The sequence below is a fragment of the Hirundo rustica genome, chromosome 12 (assembly GCF_015227805.2).
Source record: "Hirundo rustica isolate bHirRus1 chromosome 12, bHirRus1.pri.v3, whole genome shotgun sequence".
Lineage (NCBI taxonomy): Eukaryota > Metazoa > Chordata > Aves > Passeriformes > Hirundinidae > Hirundo > Hirundo rustica.
In genome coordinates, this window is record NC_053461.1 from 4,789,767 (window position 1) to 4,817,727 (window position 27,961).

The 27,961-nt window shown below is 43.3% G+C and overlaps 2 protein-coding genes across 2 annotated transcripts; both read right to left on the minus strand.

Moving 5' to 3' along the window:
• Positions 1-3,127: 3,127 nt before the first annotated feature.
• On the minus strand, positions 3,128-20,152 carry ITIH4 (inter-alpha-trypsin inhibitor heavy chain 4). The gene is made up of 23 exons (XM_040076258.1): positions 20,078-20,152; positions 17,900-18,060; positions 17,389-17,493; positions 16,342-16,504; positions 16,144-16,254; positions 15,931-16,059; positions 14,948-15,064; positions 14,197-14,365; positions 13,124-13,240; positions 11,508-11,689; positions 10,918-11,100; positions 10,241-10,380; positions 9,464-9,612; positions 8,952-8,984; positions 8,591-8,638; positions 8,323-8,355; positions 7,829-7,882; positions 7,466-7,504; positions 6,879-6,992; positions 6,088-6,262; positions 4,565-4,719; positions 3,758-3,860; positions 3,128-3,274 (listed from the first exon to the last, which is right to left on the minus strand). The coding sequence occupies exons 1-23, from the start codon at positions 20,150-20,152 to the stop codon at positions 3,199-3,201; spliced, it is 2,631 nt and encodes an 876-aa protein (XP_039932192.1). The 3' UTR covers positions 3,128-3,198.
• A 4,137-nt stretch (positions 20,153-24,289) lies between these two features.
• MUSTN1 (musculoskeletal, embryonic nuclear protein 1) lies at positions 24,290-27,944 on the minus strand. The gene is made up of 3 exons (XM_040076456.1): positions 27,720-27,944; positions 24,848-24,968; positions 24,290-24,627 (listed from the first exon to the last, which is right to left on the minus strand). Exons 1-3 carry the CDS (start codon positions 27,837-27,839, stop codon positions 24,518-24,520), a joined length of 351 nt encoding a protein of 116 aa, XP_039932390.1. The 5' UTR covers positions 27,840-27,944; the 3' UTR covers positions 24,290-24,517.
• Between the last annotated feature and the right edge of the window lie 17 nt (positions 27,945-27,961).

Consider the following 27,961-nt stretch of genomic DNA (forward strand, 5'->3'; position numbering starts at 1 on the left):
GAAGACCTTTCCTTCTGTTCCTATAAAAGAATTTATGAACACCATTCAGGCAAGTGCCCCATTTATTTATATATTCATTTTTTACTGCAAGAAATTGCAAGCTCTTACTTCTAAAGTAAAAAACCCAACTAACCAAATACATGTTCTCTCCCCTCCATATTTCTTACTTACTTCAAGATTTCTTTTAATCAAATCAACCACAAAAAGACAGTTGTGGTCTCACATGGCAAAGCATAAAATTCCCCAAGAGTTATATGACAAAGAAAGTCTCTGTGTGGAAAACTAAAATGCAGAACACAGAGAAAAGAGGAGTGTAGTGGGAGAAAGAGATGATAGAAGATGTGACAGCTTTAAATGAAAGAACAAGAGTGCAGGTGAACAAAAATGCAACAGAAAAATCAAAGAGGAAAAAAATTGAGGAAAGATATACTCACTGGTGAATTTATGGGAGATACAGGCCTTTTTGGGGAGCAGAATCCTTTACTGAAAGCAGCAGTTTTGTAAAAGAAAAAAAAATAGGTGAGGGGAGAGGGTGTGACAGTGGCTGCAGATCTTTGCCTGCTAAATCCAGACAGATATGGTGAAAGAAAACAGTAATTTCTACAGAAGGAAATAAGTGACTGAAAAATGAGGAAGGCAGGAAGAGCAACAGAAGGGACTGAGAGAACAGCAACAGAAGGGAGTGAGAGAATACCAAAACAAACTGGTAAGCTTAAATTTCTATTGTAAGAGAATCAATTAGATGGAATAGAATGAAATAAAGCAATGATCCATTTTGGATCTGTGGCACTGCCCATTCGGGCTGGTCCTGTCCTCACTTGCTCAATTAACACAATAAAGCAGAGCAGGGGACAGCAGACCTTGACCTGGCTGGCAGAGTTTGGGCACAAGGCAATCCTGGGCCGGCCAGAACTTTCCTGGTTGATTGATGGGGATGAGGCAAATCTCTGGAGGTGTCAGGGGTCATCTCTGTGACTGAATTGGGAGCCACAAGTTGCTCTCAGGGGCTCTGGTCTGCTTTTGTATGGCTTCTGATCTATAAGCAGTAGGAGATTCCTGCAAGGCAGGAGGTAACAGCAAAGGTAGCTGAAGGTAACAGAGGGCAGGGAGAAGCAGCAGACAGATAGAGGATCGCAGTTACTCCTCCTGATGGTGGCTACAGTGCTGGTTAAAAGAGAAGTGTGGGGCCATATCCTGTGAGGTATGCATAGATCTGTTACATATACACTGACACTATTCTGGATTGGAACTAGAAATTACAAAATGCTGAATATTCATTACTGCATCTGCCTTCACCTTCTGAGCAAGGGAAAGGAACACAGGAAATCAGAAACCCACCGGACCTCACTCTGGAGGCTTGGAAAGCACAGGAGGAGAGTGAGACTAAACAACAAATTAAGATGCCGTTATTCAAGGGAAGAGTGGAATAGCACATACTTAGAGAAAGCACACGTGCAGAGGGGAAGCAGCGCTACCTGGACTTGGGAGATGCAGCAGTCAGGCACACCAGTGACTTCGGGCTGCTGCAGAAAGCACAGAAATCTCTGTCAGCACAACTCATCTATTCAAAGTCAGACAAAATCTTTGAACAACGTCAGGAGTTTCTATCGTACCTTAATAAATTCCCTGGCCCAGAGTTTCTTTGCCGCAAGGGAGAACTGCATTAGCAGGGCAGCAGCTGCCTGGGAAAGCTCAGGCACTGCAGTCTGAGTGCAGCTCTCAAGCATGGCCTGCACCTGCTTGAGCCTCACTTAAAGCAGCGGGTCCAGGTGAAAGCTTCCCCCCCTGATCAGTGTTGTTCCTATCCCTGCTGCTGGCAGCAGGGCAGGAGGTGACACACAGACACCCTACAACTGAAAACAGGGAATGTTTCATCTGTAGCAAGTCTGCTGATAGAACTCTGGATTGGCAGCTTGTGATTCAAATCCCAGGTTCATCTATAATGGAAACAATCAGATGGGGAAGCCCATTTTTGATGCAGTGAAATGAGCAATCTGGTGCTTCCAGTTTCCAAATTCCACATTGTTTGTCATGTAATTTGTGCAGCAAAATCAGCACCTTGAAAGTACAAGCAATTCACACAAACATATCTTGGTATCGCATCTGCACATTTCTTTTAAAAAACAGGCCTCTAATTACACAGATTGTTTTAGCTTATTGACTTTGGCAAGAAATTGTTTCTCTTTTAGTACATTGCTTTAAAATAAAATGGTTTTTCCAGTTATATATTATTGGCAGGATAGAAAGCAACTGCTGTTAAAGTGCCTACAATGCTGGCAGATGTATGGGTTCAAAGCTACAAAGGAACTGATATTCTAAACCAAAATAATTTTGGAATTAAAACTTACGAAAAGCAGAAGACTGAAACTACAGCTTGGATTTCATTGGCAGAGGCTTCTGTGTGTGTGTTTACTCTGCAGTGTTACCTCAGTGCACAGCAGGTTGGGTTTGAGATGTTCATTATTTGTAAAACATCTTCCAATGTTTGCACAATGTATGAAATGGTGCCAAAAAAAGCTGCTAACTTTGGGGGTTGAAATGCTGTGTTTTGCAACCAGCCAATGGCTGTTCTGCAGATGTTTTCAAAAGAGAGCCTCAGAGACTTTTTCAACAAAGAACCAGACCACAGCTGGTGTGTTTGCATCCCACACACAGCCCCATTCACTGCTGATTTCATGAGCTTTGAATGGTCTGACAGAACAACCTCCAGGAGAACCCTAATAGAGCAATAAAATAGAAAATGAGAGACAGGGTAAACTAATACTGCCTCAGACTTCATGGTGTTTTTACAAAATGCGTGGTTCAAGACCACCACCATCATAACAGGATAAAGGTTTAGAAGTCTGTTACTGTTTGCATGACACATTTCTTGGCTTGGATGATGCCACTACTGATTTTTATTTGGAAACCAAAGTCCGTGTGTCTATATCAAACTGTTAGCTGATAACGTCAATTTTATTCCGTTCATTCACATAAATTTTCAACAACAAAACTACATTGTAAATTAGAAATCATTTTCAAATAGCAAACAAGCATCATCATATTTTGAAAGTATAATTATTTCAAGGTAAATATTTGTGACACATATAAAGCAACAGCAAGGCTCTAACTGTGTGGTTTTCTTGATGCAAGTATCAAAAATACTTGGAAGAGCTTCATTTTCATAAGTTTCTTCACAGATGTTTTTTTTTTTTTCCCCTAGGGAATTAGATCTATTGACCAGCAGGAAACAGGTTCACTGTCTGACTCGAGCCTGTAATCTTTCTTGTACAACCTGAAATGAAATCAAAACAAGAGAAATTGTGATAACAAAATCAAAGGGCAGGGCCAGAATTACCCTGATGTGCAGATGGCACCAGGAATCCGAGGCTTGTGTGGGCAGAGCTGCACCGCAGCACCTGCACACTCACAGCATTTCTTCCCCATCACAGATGTGTGCTAAAAGCACTTGAAGGATAGAAACATTTTCCCATGGTAAATCCAACTGAGGAAACACCTTCCCCATCCAGGAAAACAATGCAAGCTGTAGCCCCAGGGTGTAATTATTTCCCCCACTGAAACAGGAGCATTGAGCCCTGTAGCATCACTTGAATAACAAATGCAGGCTGTTGGGGGAAAATTTAAAATGCCAGTTATTTACACCAAAGAGGTGTGTTCTTACAAATACTCCCTCAGTTTAATTTCTTTTGATCTCTGGTATTTGCTGATAAAATACATCTCAAAGCATAAAGACCCCCACCCCTCCCAAATCTGGTACCTGGAAACTCTGTGCTCAGTTCCAGACACTCTCAGGAGTCTTTCCACAGCTCTCTGATCATTGTTGGAGTTACTCACAAATTGTGCTTTTGAATAAAATTGACCTAAGCAACAGACACAGAAATTATTTAAAAACACAAACCAGCTGAGTGTTGCTGGTTTTTTTAAGCCAAATGGCAGCTCTAACACCAGGAGAGCAGCTCTTCATCGCAGAAAACAACCCAAAGACCAAGTTTGGATGCTCCATTAGTAAGTTCAGAAAATTTCTCTGTTTCAGCTTTGATCTCCTGTTATCCTTAACACTCTCCACAGGAAGTTTCAGCCTTTCTCTGATTGATTTTCACAATTATTTCTTCCTTGTGGTTTTTGGAATATGGAGCTTCTCCATTTGCAAAGTTTCCAAAACAACTTCAACTTAGGTCTTACCAGGATTTTTGGAGCCAAGACATTCAGGAGCAGCTGGCTTTCATTTCCTAACCATGATTGTTTACAATTTTATGCCCATTATTTATAGTCTGTTATTTGACATGGAATGAATTTTCTGCATCAGTCATGTCATTCCACAGCACTGTTGAGGTTAAGCCCAGCTATTATTTATTTCTGTCTTATTTTAACATCTTCTAAACCCATAACGGGCTACTTCGGGTTGTGCCGCTGGTGAGTGGAAGAGCATTGTGTGATGTGTGTTATGTTTCCAGGGTGAGACCTCCCTTCTTTGGGATTGCTGGGCAGTACAAGTTAAATGTCCAAAAAGAATAAATTAAGTGCACAGTTTCCCTTTGCTGCACACATCCACACTGATACACACCCAGAACTCCGGTGACTTTGTCCGAGAAACGGTCGGTGTTCAAGAAATAGAGCCCCAGGAAATCGTCTGGAAACCTGGCCAAGGAGATTTTTACTGTGACCGTATCAGGAAGTGATGCTGTAACGCTCCTTTCCTTTTCAACTGACACTCTCAGCCTAGGAGGTAAATGAGAAAATTATTTCCAGGAAAAATGTGAAGAAAGAATATATAATTAACTAACTGACATTAATGATTCAAAATAATTTCATTTTTGCCTTTTACCTCTTTGCAACTGCATTTTTTATCTGCTTGTAGTTATTTTTAAGCTAGAAAATATTTAGTAGAATATCTTTTCTCTCTGTGCTGCACAACAGGTCTTGCAAATATACCAGGGGACAATTTTTTGCTGATGAATACACCTTATTATCCATAATGACAAGAAATACTTGGATGGGGAAAAAAAAAAATTCTCACCATTTTAATGAGAAAAAAGGTAGACTAATGAAATAATTCAATCTTTTCAATGAACTAGTCAAATATTTTTTTCTTGGATATTTCACAAGTTTTTCAGACCTTGCCTTCTTCTGACCCATTAATGTTATTGTGATCCCAGGTGGGCTTGCAGAACACAAATGTCACTGTCATTTTGCTCCCTGCAGAGAGGATTAACAAAGCCACCCCCAAAGTGCTGATGCAGGGGCTTGGGTGCTGGATTGAAGCAGGAGGATTATTCTGCATGGCAAATTATACTGGGACATAAATCAGCAAGTTCTTGGTTCTGTTTGGGTTACAAGAATAATTGAAAGCAGTTGTTGTAGGACTTTGTTATTGTCTAGAAGTGTGTGGGGGGGAGCAGCGATGGGTGTCCCGTCTGCCCCAGGCCAGCAGGGGATCCTTGTGGAGACTAAGTCCAGCAATATGAAAAGCCTGAGGGAACCAGCTACACTCAGCTCTTCCTTGTGGTACTGAAGGATCCTGCTCTAATTACTCTAACAAATAAAGTCTGCTTTCAAAGTATCTCTTCTCCTACAGCGGACATTTAATTACAGACGGCTATTCCAACACTTTATGCCTGCCCATAAAAAAATGTCAGCTTCCCAGATGGGAGTTATTGCTTAAAACGGAGGAGAAAGAAAACCCCAGCCTGTGTGGAGCCAAGTGCTGTATAAAAGGGACAGTAAATGTCAAAGCCATCACTTGGCAATGCTCACTCTGCCCTGGAGGAACACAGAGTGGCTGCTGGTGGCACCAGGCTACTCTGCATGGCTCCTTTCCTTTGGAACATAAATACATGAACAGCAGGCTGATGGTGCAGTTGTTCTGGTTCTCTTTACACAGGCATGGAGAATTAAAAATCAAACATTATCTTCTCCAAATTTGAAATGGGGGATTATGAAAATACCCTGCTGCTACTCACACTGATATGCTTGCTGGAGAAGGACATCTAGAAGCACTTACTTCAGGTAAATGGGGAATCAGAGGTCTGAATGAACAAAGATCTGACACATTTTCAAGTTTAGGATTGACAGAGAGATGTTTCTTACCCTTGGGTGGTGGAAGAAGCTGACTTTGTCCACGGCATCCAGCTGTTCTTGTTATTGTAGCTTAGAAGGATTGCATGAGTGTAGACGTGGATTTGCACGGGGGGATTCACGTAGTCAATATCAAACTGCACAAAGTGCAGTATTCCATCTCCAAGTCTCCCCGTCACAGTGAGTCCTTTAATACAAATTTGTCAGGGGATTCTACTCTTATGGTACAAGTGATCTTAATAAACCTGCTCCAGTTTTGTCACTGAAATGACTCCAGGATCTCAAATCTGGTTTTGTGGGGATTTCGGCTCCACATGTCCCAAGACTGTGGTGAGGTCACTAGAGCTCGTTTAACCCCTTCCTTGCACCTCCTGCACAGAGGTGTCTGTGTTCCATAATCAGAGCAGGTGCCTGGTGCCCAGGCCATGGCTCCTCAAGGACAGGACCATAGAAAATCTGCTGAGCATCCAGAGCATGTGCCTTTCTGTTGGCACACAGGGACCAAGAGGTTTAAGGTCATGCATCCTCCAAAGCCCCAAGGGCTGGGTAGGAGAAAGCCCTAAGGACCGAGGAGGATGTGACACCAGGAGGAGAAGGTGACCCTCAGCCATACCTGTGAGAAGTGTCCCCAGCTGTTGCACCATTAATATTGCCTAACAGAACAGCAGAGTTTACCACAGCCTCTCTGGTCAGTGCAAGGCAGCACGTGTGAGATGGCTCTTCATGGGAGGGGGTTATTCCCAAAAACACCAACTGCACTCACAGTCACTCTCCTTGGTATTGGGGTAACATGGCTGACTCACCTTGCTCTGGATCTGACAGCAGGTGGACAGGGGTTTGTGCTCTTTCATAAATATTTAAGCAGACTCTTTCATTTTGTCTGGGTAATTGCAAGAGAAGTTGAGGATATTCACTGGCTGAAAAGAGAGAAGAAAAATATCAGCAACAATAAAAATCTAGCCTGTGCCCTGGATAGGCACAGCAAAAATAATTTATAGATTTATACCTAAAGCAGCAGTTACAGCTTTTATAGGATAGAATGATTAAGAACAAAGTAATAACTGTTGAAAAGCACACCCAGACACAGCACCTTGATATGAATGAAATCAACAGATTTTAAACATAGAGTTTACTAAGAACAACGAGCCCTTAAAGAGGCTTAGGCTGAAAATGTTTTATATTGCATTTCTTATATCCTCGAGCCAGAGAGGTCTTCTCGTGGAACACAGGGATATTTTCTACTTAAATGGAAAGAACTAGCCAAGGTTTGCAAGAAGAGGTAAAAGATTTTCACAGAGTTGGTGCAGTCAGAAAAAGCATTGTTGCCTGAAGAAGTGTACATTGCAGTTACATTGATAATTGAAATGGGACTTGGATGTGTGTCACTAACCTAAAGGTTGTGCTCTTACAGCATCTCTGAACCTGGAAACTGAAACAGTTAAAATTAGTAAGAAGAGTTTAATGAAACACTTTTCTCTAAGTCAGCTGATGAACCAGGACAAATGCTGGACAGAAACCTTTTTGGCAGAGCTCTTCACTGACAATTACAGAGAGCTTTGCCTAAGACAAGATGTCCCAATGTGGGGGAAAAGCACAGCATCCAGTGCCTATTTCTGTCAGGATGGACCATGCCATGGGTCTGTGCTCAGCTGGAGCTGTGGGAGGGTTTAGAGCTGCATCTTAAAGGGTCACTGGGCAGTGTTGAATGCAGCACACCCAGCCCAGCTCCTGTGACCCCACTGTGAGCAGTTACCTGTTGAAAGCATCTTCCTGTTTCTGCCAGTTTGGAGCTCAGAGCGCCTTCGAGCTGAAAGAAAAGGGCTTTCTCAATGTTTTGTTGCTTTGGGTTTATGCCTTGCACCTCCCTCCCCACCCTTTGAAACAGGGAATCTGTCCTGCTTGTTGCCCACTGCTTTTTCTGGATACCTCCAGACTGGTGAATTATTTTGTTTTTACATTCCTTTCTTTCAGCTTACTAATTCATATTTTCCAGATCTTTCACATTTATTTTCAGGAGGTGTATATATTTTTTTTTTTATTTCTGAAAAGGGACCAAGGTTGTTTTCAAAAGTTTATAGTTCATTATAAAATATCTGTGGACTGAAATACATATAATAAAAACTAAATTGTATATCAAGTGAGCATCTCCAACCCAAATGCATTTACTAGAATAAGGCTGATATGACCCTACATATGAAATTAACTTCATAGAATTATTCTGAAGAGAAACAGAGGAGAAGTACTTACCAACAGGTGACCCACCTATCACTCTATGAGAACCTGGAGAAAAAAAAGGGAGTATCTGTGTTTTACTCATGATTGCATCACATAACTTACAGGAGTGGTTCTGCTATTGAACTCCCCAACACCACTTTGAAAGAGGCAACCTCCAAAGACAGGGCAGCGCTGTGATTCCCTCAATACTTTTCTGTGAAAGAACTAGAGCAAAACCAAGGTTCTTCATCTATAAAATTATTATTCAAATAAATGCAGTTTCCAGAGAGGAAAAAAATACCTGAATCATCCTCAGAAGGCTTTCTTGAGTGGAATTTTTTAAAAGATCCTTCACACGTGGTAGGAAGAAGCAGAAAGCATCATTAACACCATTGACTTGAAGAACTACTTTTCCTCAGGAGCAAAGATAATTTTGACCTTTGAGACTTTCTGAATAGAAGATTTTTCTCCCTTTGACCCTGTTATCTACCCAAAACCTGTACAGACTGTAGCAGTCATTGCTTACAATTTACTTCACGCATTTTTTTCAAATCTCAGATAATTCACTCTATAGAACAAGCACCATGAACTATTTTGTTTCATTTGGTTTTTTTTATTAAAGACTATGAAAATACACTATTGGGAAAGAAGAAAATATTTACCTCCTGCTGGAAGACTGTTGGGCTTCTCATTATCTGTCAAGAGGAAGAGGGACAGATGGATGTCATACAGTCACCACTGAATTACTTTATCCATGTGAACCAGCAAAATGGGACAAGGCTTCAGTTGATGAGGTTTTATGTGTTAAAGGATGGGTATATAAAACACTTGTAAAATTCTGACTGAGGCCAAGCTTTCCCCCCTGCATTCATTTTTTCACTTAAATGCTACAGAGAAAAGTGTGGAGCCCTTTTGCATTGTCAGGAATATAATAGTAACAGCTATTAGACTACCTTTAGTTAATATTTAAACAAACTATTTTCCATTTCAATTGTAGTACCCGTTTCATCACTTCACCTTTCAAAAAAATCCTGTGTGTTTTATTTTGAAAGGAAGCCAGTCCCTGAACTCCTGCCTCCAATTTGCCTCGTTATATCACTATCAAATGAACCTAAGTGGAAGTCAACCCCAATGAATCCAGAAGAGCAGAGTGTTTCAGGGGGGCTGTTTTTACCAGCCTCGGTGGGTTTGTTTGCCAGCTCCTCCTGCTGCTGGGGTTTGGTGACCACCATGGAAGTGAGGGGTGTGACAAAGCTGTACCGCAGGGACAGATCCAAGGCTTGGGCCTCCAGAGCCTTCTGGTCCTCTTCTTGGGCTGAAATACTGAAGTCTGTGTTAATGATGAAGCAAAAATGTGTAGAGACTCTGAACAAATCATCTTCAGATTCCTTTACATATTAGCTGTGTCTCCACAGATATTTATTATTGAAGCGTCAGTACTCTTATGGGGATAACTCAGCTGTTCGTGTGCCTGAAATTATGGAAATGCTTAATTCTTTGCAACACTGGAGCCTATGTTTGGTTTAAATACATAGAAGTAATAGATAGATGATGTATGAAGTATCATCTGGATATCCATATTGTTCTATTCCCTAGCTATTTCCATTTCCTTATCTACAGACAATATTTCTGGTCATGCAAGAAGAGTTCAGCACAATCCATACAACTGAAATCTATTTCATAGTAATTTCATGAAGAATGTGTTACATTACATGTTCATATATAGGAAATTGAATGCTGTAGTATTGAATGTTGTAGTGCTACCATAAACTGAAAGGCACTTCATGTTCATCATACAGTAATGCAGTATTCTCCCTGTATCTTATGGTTTTGATACTGCCTGGAGAAATATTTCTGTTTCTTTGTATATTCTGCTCATATCATTTGTGAATAAGGAATTTGTGTTTTGAACAGCCAGAAGTTTGTTATGTGAAGCATTAAAATCACTTACGCTTCTTCCAGAAGCTGCTGAATGTTCAAGTAAGCCCACAGTCTCTCTATGAAATTCCCAAAGATGTATCTTTGATTTTGGAATACTTGCTCCTTCTCTTTGACATTTGCTTCTTCCTTAAGAGTCAAGTTACTCGTGTGCTGAAGTGAGAGAAAATTGACCATCAAAAGAACAGCTCCAGACTTCATTTATAGTCTCATTATTAGACTTACAAGAATATCTTTCAGTACCAGTTGTCCTTCAATTTTGTTCTTTCCCATTGGAAAATGCAACTCCAAAGTATCTAAAAAGCATGTATTTTAGAGGTGTGTTTCTGGAGGTAATTAAATTCTATGTCAGCGTTTTTTAGACCAATAATTGAGATTTCCTACTTCAGTGTAAAAAATAGAAACCTGAAAGTGTTTAAAAGGCCAAAATATTTGGATTTTGTTAAAGAATCAACAAAACTGAATTAAAATTGGTGTATGCTTATTTGTGGATATTCTTCAAGGTTTTTCTTTTGTAGCAAATTCAAGAGAGGGTAATTTTAGCAAATTATCTGAGAGTTCAAACAAGGGGAAAAGAGCAGAATGCCTGAATGTAAAGAACATATACTAAACACTTCTTGAAGCCTTGTCTTGTGCCACAAAAGACAGAAGGGAGAGATGTTTTTCACGGTTAGTAAACTAAACACTTACTGACTGAGCTTTAATTTCCACTGGCAAAAGATCCAGCTCATCGCTAATTTTTCCAGACACTGTAATTTCAGATCCTCGAAAAAACAGCTTGAAATTGTTCTTGGTTAATCCTTCAATGGAATTTTCTGGATACTGCATTTCAATTTGCATTAATATCGGGGTAGCCACTTCTTGATAAAAGCCCTAAAGAAAAGCAGTGAGACAGAGAACACCCACAAATGACAGCAAAATTGTGCAAAGCAATATGTTGAATGTCTAAAGCCCCCTTTAAAAAGCTTTTTCTTTAGTAGTGCAAAACTACTGCAAACTCAGAAATTGTCCACTTCCTCTGTACAATTTCTCTTTTTACAGTACAGAAATGTGTAAGTTTCCCAGTTTGTCTGAATGTGGCTCATTTGAGGACTTTGAGTCATGGATACGTGGAGGGTACAAACCCTCAGACATCCCAAAATTGCCTTCTTCCTTCCACTAAAGTAACAGGCAAACTCCACCCCAACATTTCATCTTGGAAGATCTGTGATTTTGCTGCTAGGACTAGACATAAAGTGTAGCTGATAGATGGTTTTCCTGGCACATTCCTTACTCCTGACCTGCAGCTGCAGGGCTGCATCAGCATTCTCATAGATACGCCGTGCTATTCCCCCGTTGCTCAGGGCCATTTTCTCCAGGAATTTATAACTGACATCAAACCCGAAGCCAAGGCAGAAAAGAGCATATTTCCCATTGATTGCTTTCTGAACGTTTTCTTGAATTACTTCCACACTTCTCTCACCTGTAAATGAAACAAAACCACCATTGTGGATTTGGGTCTTTTCAAGTGCAAAAAGACTGCAGCAAGTTAATGGAAAATTCTGCCTGAAGTTTGTAAACCTAACTCAGAATAAAATGCTAAAAAGATAGGGGATAGAATGCTGGTAATTCAATTGGAAATGAAAGCCTGACTCCGCATATGGAATGCCAGAACATGATTCTCCCCTGAATGACTTTTACTAGGTTCTACTGATGTTTCCATTGCTAAGTGCAAAATATTTTATAGGATTACAGGGCCAGAGGAGGTTTTTAGTATCGGAGGGACACACACTACAAGTTAACTACAGGAGGGATGGATACACTTAATCAAGCATTCAAAAGACAAGTACCATCCATAAAAATTAAGTGTGTCAATTCAGAGAATGCATTGGTTAATGGTGCAATTCCAACAAACTGCCAATAAATGCAGTCATGCTTCTCTCCCAGCTCCTCTGTGTGACAGAGGGAGAAGATTTTCACATCAGCTTCTCCATCAGCATTTCCAGGCAGAAACTGTCACTGCCTTTAGCAATATTGTGGGAGCAGCTTAATCTTTTCCCTTTTAGCTGCTTTGCTAAGGAAGGCAATGTATGCAAGTGTATGCAATAATGCCAGACACTTCACCCTGGCCTGATTTCTAACTGCTGCATGTGGGGAGCAATGGAGACTCACTCTGGCTGTGCTGGAGAGGCAGCACTGTGAGCTGAATTTTATTTAAAAAAAAACACAATCCAAGTCAACAAAGCCCAAAGAAGAATGGCTCACACAATCTAAAAAGAAGACTGCTCTTATTAAGGACTTACAGATGAATCAGTATTGCTGGCCTTGGACTGATGCTGGTGCCACACAAAACTAAGACAAACCCCTGTTCAAGACAAGGGAGTTTGTGACATTGCACTGGGAGTTGTTGCTTTTTTCACCTGATACTTCAATCTCAGTCCTTTGGTTTGTGCTGTCACAGCTCAGCACTAATTAAGACATGGCAAAGAATACAGAACAAGAAGCACTATGGAAATATCTCAAGTCTGAGGCACGGAGGGTAAAGAAGCACAAGCAATATCTCTCAAATAGGACTGTACACAGTATCTGCAAAATGCCCATGTTTTGTCTCTAGGTATTTTACTTTTCTGTTTCAGCTGTGCCTAGAGTATCTCCAATTCCCATGAGTTTATAAACTGGGAAGCCAATGGTAAGCAGCAAAGCAATTCCCAGCTAAAGGATGTGCAGTCACAGGCAGGCAGGCTCTGCCATCACTCAGCGGAGCCCTCTCATTGTCCCCCTCTCCAGATCCAGCAGTAGCTCAGCCTGTGGATTCCAAAGCTCTTCTAAAACACAGGCTAGGTCTAAAACATTGGGATGCAAGTGTAAATGATATAAAACCCCAGGGGAGGGAGGGCTGAGCGTGGCATTCACTCACCAGAAGTGGGCTGGCCATCTGTCAGCAAAATGATCATGGAGACGCTGCGCTCCGGCAGCTGCTCGGCTTTCTCCAGCACGCCCACGGCGGTCAGCAGGGCCCCGTTGATGTCTGTGCCTGCAATGAGAGAGCCGGCATCGCTCACCTCAACGCGAGACTCCGCTGCGGAGATTGCTGCCCATCTGCAGAGGCCCTGCTGGCTCGTTTGAAGTTTTCTGCAGGAGGTAATCCCTCCGAGAGAGGAGGATTTAGGGACTTAGCCTACTGGACTTAATTACCGGCTGTTATATTGCAATGGCAGTGCCGGAGTATTCTTCTGGGAGCATTTTCCACACATATGTCATGGGAAATACAAACATGTCTAGAGCCATTAAAAAGTGCTTAAGTAAACACACTGTCATCTGTTAACCTATATTTAAGAAAAGTTTCCCTGCCTTATATAAGAAGTCAGAGAAAAGAGCTGAGCATGGCGTTAGCGCCTGGTGTAAGGAAACTTTGTTAGTACTGACAGTGTAACATTAAAGGGAGATAGAGCCCTTGAGATGTGCTTAAAAATAAATAACACCAAACACACTGACTGATGCAGCAACTGACATGCCACATGTCTGTTTTGCCTGGTTTTTTTCTGTGGCATGGCTTACAAGGGCATATAACTTTGGATGTGTTTTGTTTTACAAGGGGACACTTGATATAAAAAGAAAAAAAAAATCAGCAAATTGCTGTCAAATGTTGAGTGGATTGCCATTTTTCTGTAGAAAAAAAAAAAGTGCTATCAAGGAATCTTCCAATTATCTCTATGATAAAAATTGGAAACAAGACTCTGTGGCTTGTATAGTTCATAGATGTGCTGAAAGCATCTCATATATATTATATAACTAGCTCTATCTCATAATGTGGTCACCAGTCTGTCCACACACAGACCTTCTTTCCCACGCATCACTTACAAGTCTTAAAATCTGACTTGCTTTGTAAGCACTGGTGGTAGGTCTGCGGCACTACGTAACTAATAAAATAATTCTTTTCTAAGCAGTTTTTTCCACTGGGTGCATATTTGTGGCTACGAGCAGGTGTACCTCCCCTGGCAGTGAGAGTCTGCACCAATGCTGCAGCACTGGCCACGTTCTCCTCGGTGGCTGGCAGCAAAGAGCTCTTCCACTCCACCACTTTGTTGTTGAAGGTGATAAAGCTGAAATGATCTTCTGGGCGGAGGTCCTGCAAAATCTTCAGCAGGGCATCCCTTGTCTGTTCCAAGGAGAAAACAAGCATTTTGATTGTTTCCACTCTTTTGCCAGATCTGGGATTGAAATTGCAGTGTAATAAGGGGGTTCTCTACAGCTCTGTTCCAGAGGCAGCCCAATGCCTTTATTAAACCCTAGTGGTATGTTTTAGGTTGAGACCATCGGAAATAGACAATTCATTTAGCTTACACACACAAAAAGTCCAGCCTGTGAGGGCTGTAGGGGGCTTGTCTGCTATCGAGCAGAGCTACATGCACAGTCATCAATAAACATAAAACACATAACTGATAAATTAACTCTCTACGCTTCATTAAAAAAAACATAAACACAAGAATTTCTGCAAAGATGTAGAAAGCTCTCTATGCCTCAATGTTTAGTACTCATGAAAATAGTTGTGTCAGACGAGAGTTACTCTTTAATAACTTCAATCTGTGCATATGTATTTTCAAGCATTTCTATAAGTCTGAACATTTTGCTGCACACAAAATCGGTGTGTGTTTCCAATGAGAAATTCCCAGTTGCTTCCTCAGAAGTCTGGTGTGTGTGTGCCTGCTGCTAACAAATGTCATGCTTTGAGAGAAGTTACCTGTTCAATTTTTCTGCCTGTCATGGAGCCACTTCGGTCTATAACAAAGATGACATTTTTGGGAAACACCGGCATTTCTTGGGGTGCAAAGTAATGGACAAAATACCCATTGACAATCTGAAATATAGAATGTGAAATCACCTATCAGAGTACGTCTAAAGAAATAAAGAATAAATCTTAACATTCTGGCATAGCAATAAGTAGGGAGCATGCTCAGCATTCTGCTCTTCTCGATAAGCCCAAATAAAAGAGCTTAAATTAAAAAAAGTAAAATGTATTTCCTAGCTGGAAGCAAGACTGTCTGTAGAGAGAAAATTACCACAGAGCAGCATGCATACATACATATATATTAGACAGCTCAGTGCCATATGTATGATATATGCATATTATCACATTACCTCTTTATCATTACCTATGAGTACATCTCTGCTGAATTACTATGGCCGCCACCTTTTAGCACACCCGTGTATACTTCATTAGTGAAATGATATGGAAAATACTCTATTTTATTCCCTAGAATATGCATTGGTTCATAAATATTTTTTAAGTTCTGGCTGTATTTAGTTATGCTTCAGTTATTACAAAAAACACACAGACCAAGCATCATTTTAAGTTATATAAATCACGTTCCTCTAAACTTCATTTACAAGAAGCCACAAATACACTCCAGAGGAGCCAAAATAATGATAATAAAAAAAGAGCATAAGGAGACATCTATGAAATACCAATATAGATTTGGTATTTGAATAAAATTTGAAAGACTGATTTCTTTTTTCCTGAGTGATCTGTTTTTGCAATATATCTAGGTGTCTCCAGGGATTTATTGAGTATCACCCTCAGTTCCTGCTGACCCTGGATTAATGGGAAGAGCTTTTCCTGTCTTTCTTGGTGTTTCAAAGCAAATGTTGCTGTTTTGCTGATTGCACTTCACATTCAGAGTTATCTGTGGTCTGAAAGTATTTTCATTTCTATGTTTTTTTTACCTGTATATCGCCTGCAGTGGCTTCTCTCTTAACATCATAACGCACAACAAAATCACCATTGAGGAGCGTTTCATCAAGTTCAGAATTTTTCTTCTGTTGATCTAGAGTTGGCTTAAATAAAATATGAGCCTGCAAAGCAATCAGAAGGAAATATTTAAAGCAATATGACTTAGAGCTGCCACTGGCAGTAACCTCTGGCAGCTGCTGCTTTACCTTGGTTTCATTCTGCACTTTGGTGAGTGCCTCAGTTAACTCATTTGTCATGAACGTGCTGTCTGTCTCCAAGAAGCGAATGCCCTGGGGCTCGAAGATGTGCACATCGATCTGGCAGTGAAGAAGAAATCAGCATCGTCTCCTCAAAGGGAACATGGCTGTGTCAAAACCCACGGCACTGCTCCCTGCCCAGCTCACCTGGAAGTGCTTAACGAGCTGCTTGGGCTGGACCTTGATGAGCAGCTCGTACTTCCCCAGCTGCCGCTTCAGCAGCTCCTCGTAGGTCAGCTCAAAAGTGGCTTTGCTGGAGGCTGCGATGCTGACAGACACGTGGAACCGCTCCAGCTTTCTGTCTGTAATTCTGGGGGGCAAGAACAGGGATTTATCTCCTGCAGGGACGGTTTCCTTGTGGTGGCCAAGAGTTTGTGAAGTGTGCAAAATAAAGGCCAAGAGATATTGTTCATCATGGAGAGGATTTTTTACATTGCAGGCCTTGTTACACACACCACATATATTACATCAATGTGTCATGGGTGCAAGCTGAGAAATGGAGTGGAAACTCCTACATGCCTCAGACTGAATACCTGGGAAGCACAGATTAAATAACCCCGATACTGTGATATCTGTTCAGGTGCCATGGTCCTCTGTGCTTGTGAGGAAGCAGACTTAGCACTGAGCATCATCCCAGCATGGCAAGGTGCTCTTGGAATGATGGGGAGCCAGGCTGGATGGGGAGCTGAGCAACCGAAAGTTGTCCCTGCCCATGGCAGGGGGCTTGGAACTAGATGATCTTTAAGGACTCTTGACCCTGAGATTAGCTCAATTGGCCAGAGTATGATGCTAGTAACACTGTGGTTGTCAGTACAATCCCCCTATAGACTATTCACAAGTTGGACTTGATGATCCCTTTCAAGAACATTCTGTGCTCTGTAATTCAGTGATTCTATGACAGCAAGTCTCAAAGCAATGCCAAACAAGGATGTTTCCTACTGGAGCCCATTGCAGGACCACCTATAAATCATATACATGTGAATTTATATATATGTAAAAAATAATAATATTTTTGTTTTCTTTGTATATATATACATATACAAAGACACATTATCCCTCCCACTGAGAACCCAAGACTGATTTGCACATTTGTCCCCACTGAGATGTGGCTGTGTCCAGGGTTTCATCTGCCCCCATCCAAATAGGAAGCCAAGGAGGGATGTTGGAGCAGCTTTACTCAGAATAGCAACGTACTTGACGAGGCCAGCGCTCTGTCCTTGCGAGACTGCCGTGTCATACTCATTCTGAGCAGCAGCTTTCTCCTTTATTATTCCTGGGTATACTTCACCATCTATGGACCTGTTTGGTTTCCATGAAAATTAATTAATATTAGAAGGAATGCTCTGGGGAGAGGAACTCAAGGTTTTTGTGGTTCTCTGGGCATGACCAAGGGACACTTTCCTCCCAAATCCCTCCCCACCCAGGAGGATGCCAGGAGCCACCACCACAATACAAGCCTTGTCCTTGCAGAGTCTTGAGGAGGCTAAAGCAGGAGAAACACCCCCACTGAACATGCCTGTCACCCACCGAGTGCAGCAGGCAGCCTGGCCCTGGGCACCGCTTTTCTGTTTGGCTGCCTACTACTTAGCCTCACACAGTATTTTTGCAGAGGACTCTCTTTGTTCTTTGCCCAGCGGCTCCTGAGCAGAAAGATGACTCCCCCCAGAGCTGCCTCCTTGACACTGCAGGGAAGAACTGGTCCTACATGGAGAAGTTGGTGATGAAGGCAGTCTTAGGTATCTCCACTTCAAAGGTGGCCTCTTGGGACTCATTGGCTCGGTTGACAATTCTGCTGGTGATGACAGTGTGAGCAAATCGTGATGTGACCTTGCAGTCCACCTGGAGGCTGTATATTTGAATAGCATGCTGGGGAAAAAAAAAAAAAAAAAGCAGACTGAGACAGAAACACCCAGGTTTTGCTCCCAAGCCATCTTTACCTGGATGATGCTATTGGAAAAGTTTGATGAAGGAATGAGCTCTTAGAAAGCCTGGTTGGAACTGGGGAGGGGAATGTTCGGAATCAGTCTGCTTATTCCCTTCTCTGCAGCCACAAACACTGCCCCATGAAAAACCTGCAACTACATCTGCATTCTGCTGTTCCACAGAAGCTTCTGTTGAACCTTTTTCTCTCCTTGGGGTACAGTGAAGCTGCTGCTGCATTACCCCAGTGCATTGCCCAAGATTTTCCTCAGGAAGATCAGAAGCCTCTTTAAGCCTGACCCAGGAAAGGCCCCTGGTTTTTATGCAGCTGTTTATTTCCCTCCCAGCTGTTGACTCTGCTGCCTGTTTTCCAGTTTGGTACCTGGTGTTCCACAGGATGTTTAGCCACCTCGAAACCTCACATGGACCTCCCAACCCCTCACTGGTTGCACAAGCAGAGACACCCTTTAAGCACTCATGTTTCTTCTGGTCTGGTTCTTGCAGGACCCCTGATGCCCAAAGGAGGAGGGCACCATTCTGGAGCTGCCTGGAACACCCCAGAGGGTGGCTGGACTGAGAACTGCCCGGAGCACCTGCCTACATGGACAACTCCTTTTGCCTTTGGGATGTCTCTCTAAAGTCCTACCCGTGTTCCAGCAGCAGCACTAAGAAAGGCTGATCTGGGCATCACCAGTCTCACAACAGTCCAACAGCTGATTAAAATAAAAAACCTCAGGATCAGAGCATATCATTGCACTTCTGTTTTTACTTTTCCAGCCTCCAAGTCTTCAAAATGGCTTATTGATCCTTAGCTATTTTGATAATTAATCTCCTATACTTTGCTTGCCAATTAATACCATCCAGAGGCCTCTTCTCAGTTAGGACACTGGCTGAAATTCAAAAGTTTGCTGCCCTGCCATACTCAAACCTGCCCATGGCACATTCAGAGAGAGGTTTTGCCATGAGGAACATCGAGGCCTGAGCTGTGGCTCACTGGGGCAATGTAGGCACTTGCTGGCAGTTGCTGCCCACAGAGGATCCTTCCAACACAGGAGGAGCTTGTCCTGTGCAAAATTTACCCGGTGCAGAATCTATTCTGCTGCCATGTGCCCAAGGGATGCTGCAGGGAGGAGGACCTGGATCCCCTGCAATCACCCAGCCCTAGCAGCACTTTAGGCTGCGGCCAGCACAAACCAGGGGTCAGTGGGATGCAGCATGGGGAGGAGTTTTGCTTGCTGTGCCCCTGGTGAAAGAAGCAGAGAGGACCAGCCCCAGGTGTGTACCCAAAAGCAAAGGCACTGTGGGCCCATACACCCCGTCCATGGCTCCCTGCAGAGCTCTCAGCTGCCCCTGAAGCAGCCACAAGCCTGGTCCTGCCCCCCAACACCCGCCTGCATTTCAGTTCCTCTTCACACTTTTCTGAATAGGCATGAGGGACAGAGAAACCTTCTGACTTAAAGTTTCCTCCTCCTCTCTAATATTGATGTTTTTACAATGCCAAAAGTCAGCACTGTGATGGTACAAAACAGAGTTTGCTCCTCCATACAGTGCAAATAACTTTCTACTTCCCTCTTTTTCATTCCGTATTTATTATAAAGCACTCATCAGAAACCTCCTGGTGCTGCTTAGTGCTTGCTTGGTCCTGTGTCAAGATCCAAACCTCATCCGGTGGCCAAAGCAGAGCTACTGACCTCTCCAATTTGGTATCTTACATCCCAGAGGAAGAGCATGATCAAAACCATCTGCAAGTGCCTCCTGCTACATTAGTACTTTAACAGCCCAAACAAACAACCAAAAAGACCTTAAAAGGACCCCAAACTCTAAAATCTCAACACAATCCACCCAAGTCTCCCCGGGAGGTGGTTACCAGAGGAGTTAACTGCACTACCTGGCCAGTTACCACAATACCACCACATCAGCAAATGAGCAAATGAGATATTGATAATAAAAATAAAGCAAATACCTTCTGATCAATAGTTTCTGCTAATACTATGAGTGAGGAAAAGACCATCAATGCAAGCAATGTTCTCTGCTCCATTTTGGAAAAAAAACAAACTTTCAAATGAAATCTCTATTTATCTTAATCAGTTAATGAGTAACTTGTACTTGGGGATATCATGTAGACTTTGAAGAGACACAGAAATGTAATATTTACCTATTAAACATAGGTAAAACTTGGACTTGGCCAATGCTTATTTTTCCAACAGATCTTTGGTCTTAAACATTAGAATTTGAATGTTTCCTAAAACATAAAATTAAGAAATCTCTGTATTTTTTTTTTTTAAATTAGATTTCACCGTGTCATGCGAAATCCCTCGGGCAGATGACTTGCTCTGTGCAACAAGCTGCAGGAATCTCTACCATACTCCACAATAATAATTTGAAAGGGCACATCCTTAACATTATCACCAGCACTTCAGAGATTTGGAGATTGCCAGGACAGGAAACATTCACATGAGATATTACAGCTGATGGCTTTCTCAGCCTTTGTTGCCTCCCTGCCCAACTGGCCGTGATCCTTGGTAGGTAATGCCATTCATTGTCATAAATTAGCACAAAGATCCTGTGGAAATATAAACATCTGTGTTTTCTTCATGCCTGTTTTACAAAGCGTGCATGTGGTCAGCAAGCTTCTAGTGGCCTCGGAGTTGCAAGGAGACACTAAAACAGAGTTCAATAATTTATTACTTACCAGACATCTACAAGTTCACTGCAAAGAGTGTGGTAAGCACAGCCTGCTTTACACAAGGCTTGTTAAACACAAGGCTCAATAATTTACCAGACACCTACAAGCTGACTGCAAAGAACGTGCTAAGTACAATCTGGTTTGCTCAAGGCTGGTTAAACACAAAGTTTGTGCTTTAAGTAACTCTTTTAAAAAATGAACTTTATTCCTCTCAGGCAGACTGTTTATACTGCTAGCAAATACTATATCCTTAATAGCAGGACATGTAAATATATGTATTTTAAAAGACAAAAAATTAAACTGCTATATATTTTATTAACTTGTACAACTTGTGTAATGCTTTAATCCCTTAAAATACACAGGATTAGACACTTAGTGGCCTAAGAGTTGCAAGAGCCAAAGCTTTGATTAAGTGGATCTGTCATCAGTTTTCTAATGCCCACGTGTAAAATCACATGGAAGTTAAAGAGCTGCTTTCGCTGTACAGATTTAGGCTGCAGTGTCAGCTCTGTCCCTCATATTTTTTAGATGAGGTCCACATTAAAAGACAGGAAGACCAGTCCTTATTGTCACACTTGGAAGCAGCACAAGTGATTGAACTTGACAATCCCAGAAACAGAGCTTTTTGCCAAATCCCACTTTTCTGGCAGATACCTTATTTGGCTTCTCTGTGGAATCTGTGTGGGACACAGAGGTTTCTGTGCTCTGTTAAATCAGCACCAACATATCCAAAGCAGGGTCTGAAATACAGCACCCCCTTGTCCTGCTTCCCCATCTGCAAACCTGCAGCTCAGGCCCTTGTACTGAAATGAAGAAAGTGACATTTTGCCCCACTTGTCCCTCGTCACCATTTCTATAACTATTGAATGACCTCCTTTCCAACTTCTCAACCCAGGTTAATTAAGGAGGACTTGTTAAACCCAATACAAAGGCAGCTCCAATATTGTCAGGGCAGGAATTTTTTTCCACCATGATTTTTTTTTTATTCTCTGGAGGGATCTTTCTTGGGAAACAGCTCTGCCAATGTACCCGTGAGAAGCCTGTGCTCCATGGAGAAATTGTGCCCATTAAAGCAAGGAGGTGGGGTCTGGGCTGCAAATAATAATCTTTTAAAGTGAAAAAAAACAGGGCAAGGCAATGCAGCATCAATACCTTTAAGGAATTTTTCCCCTCAAAGCCAAAGGATTTCCTGCTGCCTTATGTGAGCTCCTCTCCGCAGCCTCTCTGGGATCTCTGGGGGCATTGTCACATTTTACCTGCCAAGTGTTTGGGACACAAATATGATACATTTTGTGGTGCACAGAGAACTTTGGCATCACTCTTACCTCTTAACCACGTCTAGCCTTGTCGCTGTGGATTCACTGTGGAGTCAGAGACAGGGATGCCACATTAACACACTGAGATCATGCAGCATCCGCCTTGTTTATTGCTTGGCAGCTCCTTTCATAGAGGTTTTGAATTTCCCGTGCTTCCAGACATGATTGCTCGAGGGTCTCAGCTCTGCCCAGCTCACTGGCAATGATATGGGTGTATCTGCGCTTCGCTGGGGCTGGCTGAGGTCCTCTGACTGGGTCTGAATCCGACCCATCCTTGTGGTGTCTGCTTGGAGCTAGGCTGGTCAAACTGGTGTCTGTTAAGCCAAATTACCTGTGCAGCTATAAACCAGCTATATCTGTCACATAGCCTGTGTAAAATAAAAGTAATTTCTTCAACAAAGATGGTATCTGCCTTACCATCCCCAGACATGCTGCAAAGGCTCAGGGTGTGTGTGAAGCATGGCAGGTGCCCACAGAAGTTCCTTTGTGTTTCAGCACAAATATCCTGCTGGGGGTTTGGGAGAAAACAGGTTTGATGTTTAATGCAGCAAATCAAGAAGTAAACAGCACTGAAAAAATCCAGCTCCCCCTCAGAGTGTGCTGGTGTTGTACAGAGACACTCGTTGGGTTCTTACCTCCACGGTAAGGCAGGACATGGCGGCTGGTTCTGGCACCCCACTTCTCACTTGATCCAGTGGAGGAGAGGAAAAAGCCACTGGGGTATGAGCTGAAATCATTCCCTTGGTGCCGGGGCACTCTGAGAGCTGGGCCCTCTCCGCTCGCAGCTGAGCTGCATGAAGGGAAATCATGGCATTGCTGCCCTGAGGGGAGGGGAGAGATATCAGGGGGAACCACGAGGGGAGAGCCGTGAAAGGGGAGCCATGAGGGGAGAGCTGTGAAAGGGGAGCCATGAGGGGAGAGCTGTGAAAGGGGAGCCATGAGGGAGAAACCGTGAGGGGAGAGCCGGGAAAGGAGAGCCATGAGGGAGAAACCGTGAGGGGAGAGCTGTGAAAGGGGAGCCATGAGGGGGAACCGTGAGGGGAGAGCCAGGAAAAGAGAGCCATGAGGGGGAAGCCATGAGGGACAAACCATGAAGGGGAACTGTGAGGGGAGAGCTGTGAACTGGGAGCCATGAGGGAGAAACCGTGAGGGGAGAGCTGTGAAAGGGGAGCCATGAGGGAGAAACCGTGAGGGGAGAGCTGTGAAAGGGGAGCCATGAGGGAGAAACCGTGAGGGGAGAGCTGTGAAAGGGGAGCTATGAGGGAGAAACCGTGAGGGGAGAGCCAGGAAAAGAGAGCCATGAGGGGGAAGCCATGAGGGACAAACCATGAAGGGGAACCGTGAGGGGAGAGCTGCGAACTGGGAGCCATGAGGGAGAAACCGTGAGGGGAGAGCCGTGAAAGGGGAGCCATGAGGGAGAAACCGTGAGGGGAGAGCCGGGAAAGGGGAGCTATGAGGGGGAAGCCATGAGGGGGAAGCCATGAGGGGGAAGCCATGAGGGGAGAGCTGTGAAAGGGGAGCCATGAGGGGGAAGCCATGAGGGGGAACCATGAGGGGAGAGCCGTGAAAGGGGAGCCATGAGGGAGAAACCTTGAGGGAAGAGCTGTGAAAGGGGAGCCATGAGAGAGAAACCGTGAGGGGAGAGCTGTGAAAGGGGAGCCATGAGGGAGAAACCGTGAGGGGAGAGCTGTGAAAGGGGAGCCATGAGGGGGAAGCCATGAGGGACAAACCATGAAGGGGAACCGTGAGGGGAGAGCTGTGAAAGGGGAGCCATGAGGGAGAAACCGTGAGGGGAGAGCTGTGAAAGGGGAGCCATGAGGGGGAACCGTGAGGGGAGAGCTGTGAAAGGGGAGCCATGAGGGAGAAATTGTGAGGGGAGAACCACCACTCTATGCCATGCCGCCACCCTAAGGGTTCTCATCAAGGTGCCACTGTCAGCAACACGAATCTGTTTGAAATCTCCAGGTTTCTGTGCTGCCCGTTTGATCAGCTCCTCCTCAGCTCCCTCCTGGTGAGGGCACGATGGGAAGAAATTGCACTGACACACTGAGAATGTGTCATCAGGGTGTTTTCTCTTTGCATTTGACAGAAAAAAAATCATTGTCTGTAGTGCCAAAGTCCCCACGAAATTAATCTGAGGCCAAAGTGAAATGAGTCACCACAGTGTGCCATGCTGAGTCCAACAACATTTTTTTTATTAAACAATTGTCCGATACATAGAAAGAAAGCACGTAATAAAAATGAACATGGAATATACTCTTTGACATGAGTATATTCCCTACTTAAGTACTTACAGTGACAATTAGCTACTTGAGTCTACAGTGACTTTAGCGTAAGGAACAGAAATTTTGAAAAAAAATGTTACAACAATCATTTGGGTGAGACATGTCCAGCTCCACTGTCAGCCAAAGACGCTCTTTGCTGGCTCATCATCCTTAGGTTTCTCAAAGACTGTTTCACCCCCTGTCCGAGCCCGGCTGAATACAGAAGGTGCTGCGGTGCCCATTTGTTCTTGGGAAAGAAAACCAGGAGAGACAATCGGTGAAATATCACCCAAAACTGTGGCATGAAATAAGTGCTGCTGGAATACATATATACACATTTGATAAATACTTCACTTGTCCATCAGATGAACAGCAGGCTGCTGTTCCAGAGGTGACCCTTTCACTTGAAAAGGGCAATTAAGTCAATGTTTTACTCTGCTTAATTGCTTCCAATCAAAGAGACTTACCACACTGCCTCATCACTTGGTAGGTTTTGGATTTAATTTCCTGGTTTTTGGCAAGGTTTCCTCTGGCTCCTTTGAGATCTTCTTCCTTCACTGGAGGACGCTTCTTTTTCACAGGGGCTGGCTAGGAAACAGACCCACACATCAGTATTATGTGTTCCAAGAACAGGGAACAGAGTTGCCTCCATCCAAAGGCTACAACATACAGAGTTGCTTACACAATATTTCACCTATTTCAGTTTGGAGATTACATATTCAGCTACGTCAAATCTTCCCATAACCACAGTTTCACTGCCCTTCCCAAAATCTACTACCATTCTTACTGTTCTGAAATTATCTTTTTATAGTACAGCCTTTGAGAGAGTAATGGACTGCTTAATTAAAAAAAAAAAAAAAAAAAAAAAAAATCTTGGATTTTTTTCTGTCCAGCCCTGCCTGCTCATTCTGCAAGTACTGATTGGTAATTCAAGAACCTGTCCAATATTTGGAAAGGAAAAATCACTTTATTACTAAATTGGGCTTGTGCCTCAGTTTACTTACTACTTCTTTGGGAAACTGGTCAGAGAGATTCCAAATTTAGACTTGCCTTAAGTTGGAATAAACACTTCAGCCATAGTTAATAATCTTAAATTTATGGAACAAAAGCATCTGAGCACTCAACAGGGCTCTCTGCTGAACACTTCTGAAGCACTGGACTTGGAACCCAAAGAAGGAGAAGGAAATCTAATACAGAAACAGATGCATCATCAGGTGGTGCACTGCAGCAGCCAAGTACTAATCTGTTTACAGTTTATCCCACTACAAGGAAATAGGGATAACATTGCTTCATATCAGCCTACCCCTGTCTTTAAATTAGCACTTCACAGTCAGACACAACCTCATCCTGCAGCAGCCAACACCATAAGCGTTCCCCCATCAGTTTATTATTTCATGGACAGATTTTCAGTGTCCCACTAGGCAGCACTTGTGGAGAGATTCAGGGGCACAGGGATATGATTAAGAGGAACAGAAGATCCCCACACTCCAACCCTAATAGATTTACACGCTGAAAAATCGACAAGAAACTTCTCTGACCATTGCTACGTACACAGGGCTTCTGACATATGGGTTCTGGCAATGGTGGAACTCACACAGGCACTTCCAGGCACTGCCTGTGAGGCTAAAAACAGTTGTGGAGGGAAACAAATCCCTCAAGGCCTACAAATGGCTGGAGCAGCGAGTCCCAGGGCGCTTGCAGAGACAGCGCATGCATGGCTGGCTCTTGGATGGGTGGACTGGCTCCACTGGAACCCTCAGTTTGTTTTCTGCCTGCTCAAATTCCTGGGAATGCTCAGAATAGCTCACTGTCAATCCCACTTGCATGTGTTGTGGGAAACAAAACATTTACGAGATCTCCAGGGAAAACACTCATGAGTAGCCAGAGCAAGTGAGAGGAAAGGGTGGCAGCAGACCCTTTAAAATTCACAACAGCTCGTGCACGGTTGTTCAGCTGGTGGATCAAACGTCCCCACATCCAGGGAGTCACCTGTCCTTCTGTAATGACAACTGGCACGTGATGGGAACAGTCCCTCATGCCCACGGCCATTGCCACAGGCAATCAACCCAGGAAGAGGAAAAGCCCCTTGCTTTATTAAGAGAAATTTGAAATCTGCAAAGGTCCTTCACCCGTTATGGGCAGCAGACAGTAACTGTGAGGCTTCTTCCCACTGGGATAAAGGAATTCTTGAGGACAGGATGAGGGAAGGTGGTGCTTGAGATGCACAAAGATACAGCCAGGCTGAGCAGAACTCTTGAATGTCACCCAGTTATTTTAAAATAAACCATCTCATGCTTTGATCACAGAGGGTTTTCCAGCAGGACAGTTGCTGTGGATTAGTTGATCCCAGCTGAAGAGCAAAGCTGGTGCACAGAGAGGTTATGGGGAGCCTTGGCCAGCAGCTGCCACTGTCACAGCCCCACCACTGCTAACTGCTGCCAGAATTTGTGAGCAGGGTTTACCAGGAGCCATTCCTAGCTGGCACAGGCATGCAGCCTCTGCTTTATCTCCTCCTGCCACAAGGCAAAAAATGCTACTTCACAAGATGTACAACTGGGTTTTAAGTCCGATTTTCTTGGGAGTAAAGAAAATCAGCTGAACTGAGTTACTCTCTGTGGCTAAAGAACTGTGCTCTCCCACTCTCTCCGTGCTCCTACAATCCATCCCACCAATCCTGCAAAACTCTCATGCTGAGGAGAGCTCTGCCAGGCACATGCAGCTTCTGTTGCAAATGTAACATTTACCTGAAACCTTACCAATTTTGAGCTCATTTCAAGAGCACTTTGAAACACTGATTATTGGGGAATGCATTAAAGACAAAGAGTTAGTTAAAAAATTAATATGAAAGTGTTCATTTTGTACAAAATTTTAGTCTCAAATATCTTTTTCTAACAGTTATAATTTTCAGCCACATTCTTTCCTCCTGCATGCTAATACACTAAGCTTTACACAACCACATTTCAGCACAGCCACCTCTTTTCAAAACAGCATTTTAGAATCACTATCTGAAAAAGTGTGCTGGAAAGGCAGAGATTCCTCCTTCTGTGAAACACCCCAAAGTCAAGCAGGGGAAAACACTTTTCCCTTTCTACACAAATAAAAACATTTAAGGCAAACCAGAACATTTTAAAGCTAAATCAATTAACCACATAGGGAGCAGCTGCTTTCCTTCTTCGCCGAATAACCCATCCTAAGGATGTACTTGTTAAAATATTTTACTCACACAAGTCACAGAGCAGAAAAGCTGAATTCACTAGGTAACGAGAGGAACTGGCTAATAAGCTTTTCCAAGCGAAGCATCCAACCCAGCAGCAGGTTTGCCGGGAGATGTCCCCGTACCTGTGACATAACTGCGGCGCTCCCTTCGCTGAAATCCCTCCCAGATCGTTCCCACTCTGATTGAATCCAGCCCGTGAGCTCTGCGAGCGCCTGTTGTTTTCCCGGACTTATATAGAGCATCCGAGTGAAGTCATGGGCTGGGTCATGCTCCCAAAGCAGCGCCGGGATGATTCAGGTCGAGGGAGGCTGTTGTTGTCGGAGATTTATTCCTGGCGATGACTCGGGCGCGCTGGGCTGACGGG

What these genes read in the sequence shown, in the direction of transcription:
- MUSTN1 (XM_040076456.1), bottom strand. Translation starts at nt 27,839, where the DNA reads ATGCTCTATATAAGTCCGGGAAAACAACAGGCGCTCGCAGAGCTCACG. An exon ending in GCGCCGCAGTTATGTCACAG is followed by an intron (nt 24,969 to 27,719) that starts GTACGGGGACAT and finishes TCTGTTTCCTAG; the next exon opens with CCAGCCCCTGTGAAAAAGAA. An exon ending in CCAAGTGATGAGGCAGTGTG is followed by an intron (nt 24,628 to 24,847) that starts GTAAGTCTCTTT and finishes TTCTTTCCCAAG; the next exon opens with AACAAATGGGCACCGCAGCA.
- ITIH4 (XM_040076258.1), bottom strand. Translation starts at nt 20,152, where the DNA reads ATGGAGCAGAGAACATTGCTTGCATTGATGGTCTTTTCCTCACTCATA. An exon ending in AGATGGCCAGCCCACTTCTG is followed by an intron (nt 11,690 to 13,123) that starts GTGAGTGAATGC and finishes TTTCATTTACAG; the next exon opens with GTGAGAGAAGTGTGGAAGTA. An exon ending in GATAGGTGGGTCACCTGTTG is followed by an intron (nt 7,883 to 8,322) that starts GTAAGTACTTCT and finishes CTTTTCTTTCAG; the next exon opens with CTCGAAGGCGCTCTGAGCTC.